The 13,466-nt window shown below is 40.7% G+C and overlaps 1 protein-coding gene across 1 annotated transcript; it reads left to right on the top strand.

The window, feature by feature from the left end:
• The first annotated feature begins 753 nt into the window (after nucleotides 1-753).
• On the top strand, nucleotides 754-13,325 carry MPZL2 (myelin protein zero like 2). Its single transcript, XM_079929386.1, has 6 exons — nucleotides 754-1,034; nucleotides 2,013-2,179; nucleotides 2,446-2,656; nucleotides 5,413-5,560; nucleotides 8,849-8,924; nucleotides 11,163-13,325. The coding sequence occupies exons 1-5, from the start codon at nucleotides 977-979 to the stop codon at nucleotides 8,910-8,912; spliced, it is 648 nt and encodes a 215-aa protein (XP_079785512.1). The 5' UTR covers nucleotides 754-976; the 3' UTR covers nucleotides 8,913-8,924; nucleotides 11,163-13,325.
• Nucleotides 13,326-13,466: the final 141 nt, after the last annotated feature.

Here is a 13,466-nt window from a genome sequence, read left to right as displayed (position 1 = left end):
ATTTCCATTGCAGAGGACATGGGTTGGATCCCTCCCTGGCTGGGGAACTAAGATCCCACATGCCGTGCGGCCAAAAAAAAAAAAAAAAGTCAAAAAAGTTCCAGTTCTGCTACCTGTTGGCTGTGCAAATCACTTCTCTGGGCTCTTAGCGTCTTCACTGGTGAAATGGGAATGCCTCACGGCAGTGTTGTGTAGATAAAAGCACTTTGCAAACTGTCTTGAGATAGGCTAAATGAGCTGGGATGATGTCCTGATTCCTCTTTAAATCCTTCAAACGTAAAGGGTCATTAAACACTGAGATTTGTTTTGGTCAGTCTATTTTACGTGGGTCTCGGGGAAAGCTAGCAGCTAGAAAAGGTACGGCAATCCTTGTGGTAACATTTGGCTAAAATTGAGGGTATAAACTGTAGGACTTCTTGAGCACAGAGGGTCCTAAGGAATTCTGATTACTTTGGATTTGGAAACCCAGTTTCTGCTGCTGTGGCCCAAGGGAGGTGCTTTGATAAGTGGAATCACTGCAGGTAGGTTCAGCATTCACTTCTCAGACGAGCCTGAAACCTGTTTTTAAAAAAACGTGTGTGTGTGGGCCAGAACCAAAGCAGCCTGGGACATTTCAGACGGGCACCACCTCCTCTGGCTGTTTTCAAGGCCATCCAGAGGCCAGGGTCCAGATAAACTGAAAAGTTAAGACAGGACTGCATGGGACTTTCTACAGGCGCGCTTGTAGCACAGAGGGTGGGAGGGAGGAAAGGAAGGAGGGAAGGAGGGCGTTGGGAGCTGAGGCCCCACCTTTCACTCCAGCACCGGCAGAGCAGGAATGACTCACAGGCACGGGTGCTCAGGTTCCCATAGGTGAGGGACTGACTCCCCTCTCCGGAAAAACGCAGTGCGCTTTCTTCCTGGAGTGGCCTTGGCGGGGTGCTGGAACGCTCCGTCTGCCCGGTCTGGTCTCTGGGGCCAGGGCTGGGTTTCCCTCATGTATGGCAAGAGCCCTACGCGTGCTGTGCTTTTTCTCCTCGGCATACAGCTCACAGGTAAGAGCTCGCGGGCTTCTCTGAGCCTACCTCCTTCACTGCCTACCCTATAAAGTTAGCTAATTGTTGAAGAAGTTGCAAGAGCTTTGGAGCTCTTTGGAGCCTGAGCCACAGTTGCATTTCATTTTAGTTTTGACTTTAGTGAAACTGAAGTGGTGGGTTGTTTGGGGGGAGTTGCTTTTGGAAAAACAGGTTTAGGTGTGTTCTCAGGTGCCAGTGATTCAGGCACAGAGAGAGTTTTCTAATCTCAGGTTACACACCATTTTTTGTGGTTACTCTCAACCTCCCACTGCTGGCAGAACCTAGCACTTCGATTTCTGTGTGTGGGTCTTGCCTGGGGCTCTCGGCAGCACTGGGAAAGCTGAGATTGTTAAGGAGAGAGACCCACTGGGGCTTTGTAACTGCCCCAACATGCACATTCTAAATGTAAATATCATGCTAAAAAAATGTCATGTGGTATAAAGGTGCCAGTGGCGCAGGCAAGCTAAACTGTCTGGGACTGATTAACTCAGTTTCTGCAGAAGACTAGGAACAGTGTGAAATTCACACAACAAGGACACTTTCTGGAAAATACCTGCTAGGGGACCATCAGACACATAACATACAATGCTTAATCTGAATACATGTCTAATTCATGTTCTGATTAGTTCTGATGGTTTGTTTCTGCTTTCAATTTTATTTGCCGATGTTTGTAGTTTGCTTACAGCAGTGTTGAAGTGGGTACCATGAGGCTAGGGTATCATGCTTTGGAGAAAGCGAGAGCGCTGTGTGGTATTTGTAGTTGTTTAAGGAATGGGAGGGTGAAGGTTGCATGTAGGTAGGAGTATGCAGACTCTGGGTGAAGTGAGTTTGAGTGAGAGCTGAGGCATCTCAGTTCTGTTTGATGCCCTACTCATACTTTTATTTTGGTAGTGTCAGCAGAAATTCTCTTAATACACATCTCTTGTTAACCCTTCCTTTCCCTTTTTTTCATTGCAGCTCTTTGGCCAATAGCAGCTGTGGAAATTTACACTCCCCGTGTGCTGGAGGCTGTCAATGGGACCGATGTTCGGTTAAAATGCACTTTCTCCAGCTTTGCCCCTGTGGGTGATGCTCTAACAGTGACCTGGAATTTCCGTCCTCGAGATGGGGGCCCTGAGCAGTTTGTAAGTAAGGGTCCCTTTGTTAGGAAAAGAAGCCAGTCCATTTCTCCTTGCCCTTCCTGTATTTTTCTTAGCAACAAGCACAGGGTAAAGCTGGGAAACAAATCAACAGACAGAACTGAGAGGCTGGCGAAGGGGAAAGCAAGAGGTTCTTGCAGGAGAGCTGCAGATGGGGCAGTCAGGCTTGCTGGCATTTCTCTTCGGGTCCTGCCATCTCAGCCTCCCTTCCCAGGTACCAGATAAGACCTTTGGCCATTTCTCCTCTCTAGGTTTTCTACTACCATGTGGATCCTTTCAGACCCATGAGTGGGCGTTTCAAGGACCGGGTGGTCTGGGATGGGAACCCTGAGCGGTACGATGTCTCCATCCTCCTCTGGAAGCTACAGTTTGATGACAATGGGACATACACCTGCCAGGTGAAGAACCCACCTGATGTTGATGGGCTGATAGGGGAGATCCAGCTCAGCGTTGTGCAAACTGGTAGGTGATGCAGAGAAAAATCGTTTTGGAAAGCGTGAGAGCTTGTAGAAAAGAGAGGGGCAAACTTTTGTGATGGCTGAAAGAGTAGAGAGGGACCAACCCTTTGGATCTGGAAACTGCAGAGGGAGAGTGAAGAGTCCTGGGGTAAAAAAGAGGAAGGCTTTGTTTGGCTGTGGAAAGAAACAGAAAATAGAGGGACCTAAGGAATCTGTTACAAAAATGGCATTGAGATCGTGAAAGGGAGAGGAAGCAACCCTCCGATAAAAGGCTAACACAATAGGTCCATTCATTCACTCATTTATTCACAAGGTACTATTGAGTACCTACTCTACATCAGGCACTGTCCAAAGTTCTTGACATGTACTATCTCATTTAATTCTCGCAACCACTGTTGGAGGCAGATCCCAATAAGGGTAGTTATTGTTTATTGAACACTTCCCATGTGCTAGGGGATTTACATATCATATCTAATCTTTACATATCATATCATTTTATTGTGCTCCCCCCCCCATTTTACTAATGAGGAAACCGATGCTCATAGAGGTTAAGTCACTTGTCTAAAGTCATGGAGCTCCTAAATGGAGTCACTCAGAACTCAAACCCAAGCATCTCTGTCTCCAAAATTGTGCTCCAAACTAAGGCACTGTATTGCCTGCAGTTCTATAAAGGACAACCTGGAAAACTGCCAGACAACAAAAAGCAAAGACCATAAAACTTACAAGTTGTAAATTTGTGTTTGAGTCACTGCTACAGTTTACCAGCTGTAAATAACTTTTCTTTTTCTCCTGTAAAGTGAGAATAATATGGCAAAAATTATGGTGAGGATAAAATGAAGTAATGAAAATACTTCTTGAATTGTACTGAATTGTACTGAAAATTATAATAATTACCATATATTGAAACTTTATTATGTGCAGGCACAGCGTGGAACAATTTACATGAGCAATTTTATATTTTATAAGAACTCAAGAAGTGAATATTGTTGTCTCTATTTTATACACTGAAGAAACTGAGGCTCAAAGAAGTTAATTACCCCAAATCACACAGGACCTGGTACTTTTTTTTTTTTTTTTTAGGACCTGGTACTTTAACCTAGCTGTCTCTGCTGTATGCTCTTAACCAACACACAACATTACTACCCAAAACGTAAAAGCCTCTACAGTGGTATCATTTCCTCCTTTCATTCCTAGTATCATCCTTCAAGGCCCTATCAATAGAGAGCTGTATGACCTTGGAGAAGTCATTTGAGTATTGAAAGAAGTAATGTAATGTCTTTGGCTCTCAGTTTCTTATCCTGCAAAATGAACAGGTAGATAAGAACACATGGTTCTTCAACATATTGGGATCAGTACTCTTAGAGAACCTAATGAATGCCATAACCCCTGTTTACCACAACAATGTACACACACAATATGACATGGATTCTGTGGGCTTGTGCCCTGCCCACCCCCCATCTTCCTTCATAGACTCCAGGCTGGGAACCCCTGGGCTAGATATTCTCTAATGTCTTTTCTGGCTCTGAGGGTTCATTGAAATTTAAGTCAGAAATCAAGGTAAAAATTAAGAGACCCAGGCTTCACAGACTCTAGCCTGGTTTAGGGACCCTTCCCTTTGGGTTCTCTCTTGCATCATATATCCACTAGACTATAGTTACTGATTTACTTGTCTATCTTTCCAGTGGGCATGAGTTCCTTGAAGGTAATGTCTCTTTTGGCTTTGTATTTCCATCAGAGTCCCTGGAACATAATAGGCCCTTAATAAGCCTGAATAAATGACTGACTGCATGACAGAGGAGAGAAGGATTCGGGGAGAAATAGTTTAGACACTGGATTCGATTAGGTCAGCAATAACTTTACCCCACTAGGTAGATCAACTGGCCAAGTGGTTCTCAAACTTTTAGCATGCATCAGAATCATCTGGAGGACAAATTAAAACAGATTGCTGGGTGCCCCCTGTAATTCATTAGGCCTGGGGTGGGGCCTGATAGAACTCGCATTTCAAAGTTTTCAAGTAATTCTGTAGCTGCTACTCCTAGAACCAAAGTTTGAGAACCACTAAAGTAGTCTGTATGCTTTTCCTACTTTTTTTTTTTTGGCCACACCACGCAGCATATGGGATCTTAGTTCTCCAACCAGGGACTGAAACTGCATCCCCTGCATTGGAAACACGGAGTCTTAATCACTGGACTGCCAGGGAAATCCCTGTATGGCTTTTCTACTGCTACTAGACTTTACAAAATTAATATCGTAGAAGAAAGGAAGATTTCATTTAAAGATGAAAATACACCCTTAAATGATTCCATTTAAGGAATAATATCTTGGGACTTTCCTGGTGGTGCAGTGGTTAAGAATCCGCCTGCCAATGCAGGGGACACTGGTTTGAGCCCTGGTCCAGGAAGATCCCACATGCCGTGGAGCAACTAAGCCCGTGCGCCACAACTACTGAGCCTGTGCTCTAGAGCCCGTGAGCCACAACTACTGAGCCCGTGTGCCACAACTACTGAAGCCCACGCACCTAGAGCCCGTGCTCCGTGACAAGAGAAGCCACCGCAATGAGAAGTCTGTGCACGGCAACAAAGAACAGGCCCCGCTTGCCGCAACTAGAGAAAGCCCGCACACAGCAACAAAGGCGCAATGCAGCCAAAAATAAATAAATAAAATAAATAAATTTATTTTTTAAAAAAAGGATGAATATCTTTAGATTTCATTATAGTCGTCCTCTTTTCAGAACCCCAACTTGATCTTTTCTCCTTACAGTACGCTTCTCTGAGATCCACTTCCTGGCCCTGGCCATTGGCTCCGCCTGTGCACTGATGGTCATAATAGTAATTGTGGTGGTCCTCTTCCAGCATTTCCGGAAAAAGCGACGGGCTGAAAGAGCTCATAAAGTGGTGGAGATAAAATCGTAAGGCTGGGCAGTTCTGGGAAAGTCTTCTTTTAACACTGTTTTATGGCAACTCTTGGTATTTTATAGTGGGGCTAAATAATTGTTGGACAGATGTTCTTCCTCTTGAGTTAATCTTACATAACAGAATTCAAATTCACAGGATGGATAAATTAGGGTGTGAATTAGTAACTTTAGCTTTTTTTAAATTGAAGTGTAGTTGATTTACAATGTTGTGTTAGTTTAAGGTGTACAGTAAAGTGATTTATATATATATATATATATATATATGTATGTATTCTTTTTCAGATTCTTTTCCCTTATAGGTTAATACAAAATATTGAATATAGTTCTCTGTGCTATACAGTAGGTCCTTGTTGGTTCTCTATTTTATATATTATAGCGTGTATATGTTAATCCCAATCTCCTAATTTATCCCTCCCCACTCTTTCAAACAAACAAACCGTAAATTTGTTTTCTATGTCTGTGGGTCTAGTAACTTTAGTTTCTTAATTTTATAGAAGATTTTATTATAAGCTTTCTTTACTATGCAGGATTTGATATTATAAAAATTTACTTATATAAAGCTTTTCTAGGATATTCCCCACTTTAAAAAAAATTAATTAATATTTGGCTGCGTTGGGTCTTTGTTGCTGCACACGGGCTTTCTCTAGTTGCGGCGAGGGGGTTACTCTTCGTTGCGGTGCGCGGGCTTCTCACTGCGGTGGCTCCTCTTTGTTGCGGAGCACGGACTCTAGGCGCACGGGCTTCAGTAGTTGTGTCAGGTGGGCTCAGTAGTTGTGGCTCTCGGGTTCTAGAGCGCAGGCTCAGTAGTTGTGGCACACTGGCTTAGTTGCTCTGTGGCATGTGGGATCTTCCCGGACCAGGGCTTGAACCCTTGTCCCCTGGCGGATTCTTAACCACTGCGCCACCAGGGAAGTCCTGGATATTCCTCACTTTTAATGTAAAGCATACATTTCTAAGAACCACTGGGCTGTCAGCAGGGGCTCTATGAATTAGTGCCTAGCAAAGTCAGCCATGCTGATATAAGGTGCATAATATATTTTTTTATTGAGATAAAATTTACATATAATAGAATTCATTATTTAATGTTCACAAAGTTGTGTAACCATCACCACTAATTCCAGAATATTTTCATCACCTCCACAAAAGAAACTCCATACCCTTTAGCCACCACTCCCTATTTTCCTCCCTCACCTGCCCCTGACAACTACTAATCTGCTTTCTGTCTCTATGGATTTGCCTGTTCTGGCCATGTCATATAAAGGGGATCATACAATATGTGACCTTTTACGTCCGGCTTCTTATTTATTTATTTATTTATGGCTGTGCTGGGTCTTCGTTGCTGCGCGCGGGCTTTCTCTAGTTGCGGCGAGCAGGGGCTACTCCTCATTGCGCTGAGCGGGCTTCTCATTGCCGTGGCTCCTCTTTGTAGCAGAGCAGGGGCTCTAGGCGCACAGGATTCAGTAGTTGTGGCTCACGGGCTCTAGAGCACAGGATCAGTAGTTGTGGCGCACGGGCTCATTTGCTCCGCGGCATGTGGGATCTTCCCGGACCAGGGCTTGAACCCGTGTCCCCTGCATTGGCAGGCGGATTCTTAACCACTTTACCACCAGGGAAGCCCTGTCTGGCTTCTTTGACTTAGTATAATGCTTTCAAAGTTCATCTATGTTATAGTACTTCATTCTTCCTGTGTCTGCATAATATTCCATTGTATGCATATACCACATTTTGTTCATCCATTCAGTTGATGCACATTTAGGTTTTCCCCACTTTTTGGCTATTTCGATTAATGCTACTATGAACATTCATCTACAAGTTTCATGGGCATATGTTTTCAATTCTCCCGTGTATATAACTAGGAGTGGAATTACTGGGATATGTAGTAACTCTGTGTTACCTTCTAGAGGAATTGCTAGACAGTTTTCCAAAACAGCTGCACCATTTTATATTCCCACCAGCAATGTATGAGGGTGCCAGTTTGTCTACATCCTCAACAGCACTTGTATTGTCTGTCCTTTTGATTATAGTCATCTAGTGGGTGTGAAGTGGTATCTCATTGAAGTTTTCATTTGCATTTTCCTAATGATGCTGAGCATCTTTCCATGTGTTTATTGGCTATTTAAATATCTAATTTGGAGATGTACCTATTCAAATATTTTGCCCACTTTAAATTTAGGTTATTTGTCTTTTTATTGTTAAGTTTTAAGAGTTTTTTTTTTTTTTTTTTTTTTTTTTTTTTGCGGTATGCGGGCCTCTCACTGTTGTGGCCTCCCCCGTTGCGGAGCACAGGCTCCGGACGCGCAGGCTCAGCAGCCATGGCTCACGGGCCCAGCTGCTCCGCGGCATGTGGGATCTTCCCAGACCAAGGCACGAACCTGTGTCCCCTGCATCGGCAGGCGAACTCTCAACCACTGTGCCACCAGGGAAGCCCTACGAGTTTTTCAAAATATATTTTGGAGTAAACAAAAGCGTCTTATTATATATAGGATTTGCAATTATTTTCTCCCCTTCTGTGGGTTGCCTTTACACTATCTTGATTAGTGTCCTTTAAATTTTGAAGAAGTCCAATTTATCTTTTTTTTCTTTTGTTGCTTGTTTTGTTGGTGTCATATCTAAGAAACCACTCTCTAATCCAAGGTCAAAAAGATTTATGCCTATGTTTTCTTCTAAGAGTTTTACAGTTTAGTTCTTACATTTAGGTCTTTGATTCATTTTGAATCAATTCTTGTATATGGTGTGAAGTAGGAGTTCAAATTTATTCTTTTGCAGTTGTAAATTTTCAGCTGTCCCAGCACCATTTGTTTCTTTTCCTCAAGAAATATTTACTAAATAGAATTGATTTTTAAGGAGACTAATGAACCCAACTCTGAGTTGGTTTGAATAGAATACGATCAATAAAGTTGACTTCTAGGTCACTCTTTTTTTGTTTCTGTTTGTTTATTTTTTATTTTATGCTTTTCTTTTTTGAATAGGAAGTAGAATTAGAGGTAGAATAGTAATGGTAAACTAAGGTGTCTGCTTTAAACCTGGAGTTCCAAAATAATATTGTCTTCTAGAAATATTCTGAAAAGTGTCTAAGTTCAGATACCCAGGGTCATGTGGAGGTATGAGTATTATTAGATAGCGCTAATAGGTTTAGTGCTCTGTAAGCTTGGATCTACTCCCAGGTGCATACAATTCTTCCCCAAATTTGGCAGAATATATCACACCTGAACCTTTGTAGGATTTGCCTCCCTTGCTTCTTGCCTTTTTCCCCTGACATTGGTTTCTGCTTCTATGTTACAGAAAAGAAGAAGAAAAGCTCAACCAAGAAAAAAAGGTTTCTGTTTATTTAGAAGACACAGACTAACATTATTATATGGTAAGGTTCACAAATGGGTTCATTTCTTTCCTTAGCTTTTTTTGGCTGCATTGGGTCTTCGTTGCTGTGCGTGGGCTTTCTCTAGTTGCGGTGAGCAGGGCCTACTCTTCCTCGCGGTGCGCGGGTTTCTCATTGCAGTGGCTTCTCTTATTGTGGAGCACGGGCTCTAAGGCAAGGGCTTCAGTAGTTGCAGGCCGTGGGCCCTAGAGCACATGGGCTTCATACGTTGCAACACGTGAGCTCAGTAGTTGTGGCTCTCAGGCTGTAGAGCGCAGGCTCGGTAGTTGTGGCTCACAGGCTTAGTTGCTCCGCGGCATGTGTGATCTTCTTGGACCAGGGATCAAACCCGTGTCCCCTGCATTGGCAGGCAGATTCTTAACCACTGTGCCACCAGGGGAGTCCCTCCTTAGCTTTCTTATATGGCTCATTTCTACTGTGGATCTCCCAGATTATATGATATGTGTTTCCTGTATGAAATTAGAGGAGTTGGGCAGAGAGATAAAAGGCTTCTATTGTGTTATCGATGGCTTCCCCTTTGAGTGTGTTTTGTGCAAAGGATAGGAAGCTAGACCCTACTACCAGTAAAGCTGAGAGAATTCTATGATTATTTGAGGCTTTGGGGTTATATTTACCACCATAAAGAATAATAAATTAACTTTCAACATGTAAATAAATTTTTTTAAATGAAAGAATATCTGCTTTTATTCTTTTGTTTTATTGTAACCTAATCATGGCATTTAAGAGAGTGACTCAATAGATATGCTTGACATTTTGACAGGAGAACTTCTGTATTATTTGGAATTGATTTCTACTACTCTCATTTAGTTATTGGGACTATGAATCCAATTTTAGTGGTGTTTAGTTTTGTTTTTCCAGTTTTTAGGTTTATTAGGCTTAAAAGGTAGGATGATTTATTTTTCATATGATCACAATTTCTTCTATTCTCTGAAGTAGGTCCACTATTATTATTTGCAAAAAGAGCCACATTTTTATAGCCTAAAGCTCCAGTGAAAGTTCTCAAGGATTTATAAAATAGAATATGGAGAAAAATGGTTCTATTGTAAACCTAGAAAAAAAATCTGGTGTCAGAGAGATTTTTACCAAGGGCTATACTTAAAATCAAGCAGATTTTCTAATAAGCCAGAGTCATGGAAAATAAAGATGGAGCCTGTTTAAGATTGAAAAAAATTTAAGGATTCCAAAAAAGAGGGGATATATGTATATATATAGCTGATTCACTTTGCTGTACAGCAGAAACTAACACAATATTGTAAAGCAATTATACCCTAATTTAAAAAAAAAAGTTTAAAGAAGTAACACAATCAAGTGCAGTGTACAATCCCTGACTGGATGGATACTAATTTGAATAAACTAGTTATAAAAAAGATTTGGGGGGACATTGGGCAAGTCTTAATATGAAAAATTTCAATCTGGACAATAGGGAATTATTGTTAACTTTTATTAGGTATAATAAGGGTATTGTGGTTACACAGGAAGATATCCCTATTATAAAAATGCATACTGGAGTATTTAGGGTTAAAATGTCAGTAATTTGTTTTAAAAACTTTAGCCCCCGCCAATATATGTATTTATAGCAAATAAGGCAAAAAAAAAAAAACTTTAAAATTAAGTGACAGTGAATTCCATACACTGCCTTCTTTACTTTTCTGTATATTTGATTTTTTTTTGCGGTACGTGGGCCTCTCACTGTTGTGGCCTCTCCCGTTGCGGAGCACAGGCTCCGGACGCGCAGGCTCAGCAGCCATGGCTCACGGGCCCAGCCGCTCCGTGGCACGTGGGATCTTCCCGGACCGGGGCACGAACCCGTGTCCCCTACATCGACAGGCGGACTCTCAACCACTGCGCCACCAGGGAAGCCCCTGTATATTTGATTTTGTTTATAATAAAGGGGTTGGGGTGACGGTGGGGGGGGGGGAGAGAGAGAGAGAGAGAGAGGGAGAGGGAGAGGAATGAATGCATGTGAGTGAGCAGCTATGGATCATCCAAGTGTCCATGCAAGGCAGAGACTATGAATTAAGGACACTGACTCAGAGAAATATGTAATAAGGATCAGGAAATTTCTTTTAAAAGTTAAGTTAGAAGAGGACAAATATACTTACGAATATTTTCCTTCACGATGGAGAATAGATCATATATATATGTATTCATAATGCCAGGTACTCCTATTGCACTCTTGCCATATACATTATCCATTTAAACTTTTGTTTTGTATTTCAGGAAGCTGAAGATTTCCAAGAACAAGAACCCTGAGATAAGTTGGTGTTAATGGAAGCTTTTCTTTGGCTTTTCCAGTTGTGACCTGTCTTCCAACCAGCTCTGCAGTATATAACCACCTAGACAAGCAACGTTCCTCTGGTGCCAGCATAGGGCCCTTCTTGAGCAGATACCAGCAGACTCACACACAGCCCTGTTACTAAGGTTTTATTTAATTTCAGAGTACAAATATTGTATTTTTTTCAAATGCTCATTAGCTTTTATATACTAGGAAGCTACATTTTTGCCCTTAAACACTCCTTGTGGATTATGATTTGTATACATATCTATTGGCATCAAATGGGATAAAAGTCCACTTGTGTGTCATAAGATTTCCTTTAATATATTAGTTTCCTTAGAGCAGCACTCTTGCTACTAAAGTTAACATGTTTACTCTTTCCTTCTCACACTCTCAATTAAAAGGTGAGCTGATTCTCCCAACTGTTTTTGATTGATTAACAGAAAATTCTAAATTCAACCTGTTAAAGAACAGTTTGATTTTTATGGCTCTCCTTAAGTATGGGACACATCTTATTTTATTGAATTTCTTTCAATACCCTAGATGGCAGGTTTTTGTTTTTGTTTGTTTTTGGTCAATTGATCCAAGGTTTACAGTAGTACAAGTCTAAACCACAGAGTAACTAGGGAAGGTTACAGAAGTGCTAGTAGATTGACAAAGGCCACCTCAAGATGAATTGCTTGTCACCTTTTTTCTCTGCTGTGACAAGCAATCAACAGCTCAGATCTTTCATGAGCAGTGAATGACTGTTTAGCTTACTATAGTTTTTCCCCCAATTCAATTATTTATAACAACAGAGCAAAATCTATGCTTATTTGTAGACTGGAATCATTAAGCAGTTAAATGGAGTTTCTGAAGGAGTATATTACAATTAAAAAATTTAGGGCTAGTGAAAAAAATCACCCTAAATGATAATAATTTTGTATGGTGTTATACAAAGCTCTGAGAACTGGAAGACATTAAATTTTTTTCTTTTATTTATTTTTTAATTCAGTTGCTTATTTGGGGGGAGGATTTGGTTTGGGGGCAAAGAAATACCAAAACTAACAGAATGTAACCAACTTTTTTTTTTTTCTCTTATACTAGTAGATAAAACAAACTTTATAAGTGGGTCATGGAAAGAAGAGTGCTTTTCAAGAAGTGTGTAGTCTCCCAGTGTCTTTCCAAACTTAAGCTACTGCAGCACTTATTTAAAGAATAGAAAACATCTAAATGTTTAGGAACCTCTCCCCCTACTGCCTGCCCCCCATGTTTACAGCTTGATATTTTCAGTTTTCACCAACTAGGTTGAAGATATTATTTCTTTTAAAACTGGAATTTCCAAATAGTTTATCTGTATTTAAAGGTGATGAGCTTTGATATGTTTTCCAACACTAAAAAAAAAACCTGGTATAATTTACATGTGAACCTTGATTCGAAATGCATTCCATACCTGTCTCATTTTGCCTTTTATACTGTCTAAAAAAGTACAGTTTCAGTACCCAGTTTTGAAAGTAAAAATTGGATTTAAAGTCTACATTACCTTTCACATTTTCTATTTTTCTCTATAATTCAACCTTTGAAAATATAGTAATTGGGCATTTCTTCAAACAGATGGCCTGGGTGATGTTCCATAAATGTAAAGAGGTAGTTAAAAACTCATGGAAGGTGTTTCCAGCAAAACTTGTAGCTTTTGTGTCTTGACTAAATATTCAAGGGTTAATATAGCCTGGCTGTTCAGTGTCTTTTACTTGAAGAGAACTTTTGTATTGTAACTTATTTTTTATTGTGCTTTAAACACTATGTAAATAACCTTCAGTAATAAAGCATTACAATTATATAATTTGCTTTTATGCAAATCTAAAATTTTTACATAGCAGGTCACAGAAAACTGATGGGAATACATTTTATCTTCACTGAAAAATTTTCTTAGAGGCAGCCTGGAAGTCAATAATGGATAGAATTAGTTTCTACTGGATAAATAAACCTGTATGAATTTCCACATTGCTTCAAATAACTGAGAATTGGGCACAACCAACTACTTAGTTTGGGGACTCTTTTGAAGGAACAGTATCATCGCTTCCATTTGATACTCTTACATTACCTTCTTAATAGAGAAAACTACCAGCTTTCAAGTCTAGTAAAGGAATGGGAGTTGAAAAACGGAAAGTTATTAACTTTCCCAAAAGCTGAAGCATATTTTCGTTCCTCTCTTGCTTTCATTAAATATACATAGATTCCAGGAGAATAGGTTGGCTAATGATTAGAGC

Source organism: Stenella coeruleoalba, assembly GCF_951394435.1.
Source record: "Stenella coeruleoalba genome assembly, chromosome: 8".
Lineage (NCBI taxonomy): Eukaryota > Metazoa > Chordata > Mammalia > Artiodactyla > Delphinidae > Stenella > Stenella coeruleoalba.
Note: the sequence above shows the minus strand (reverse complement) of the source record. Positions and strands in the feature narration are given on the sequence as shown.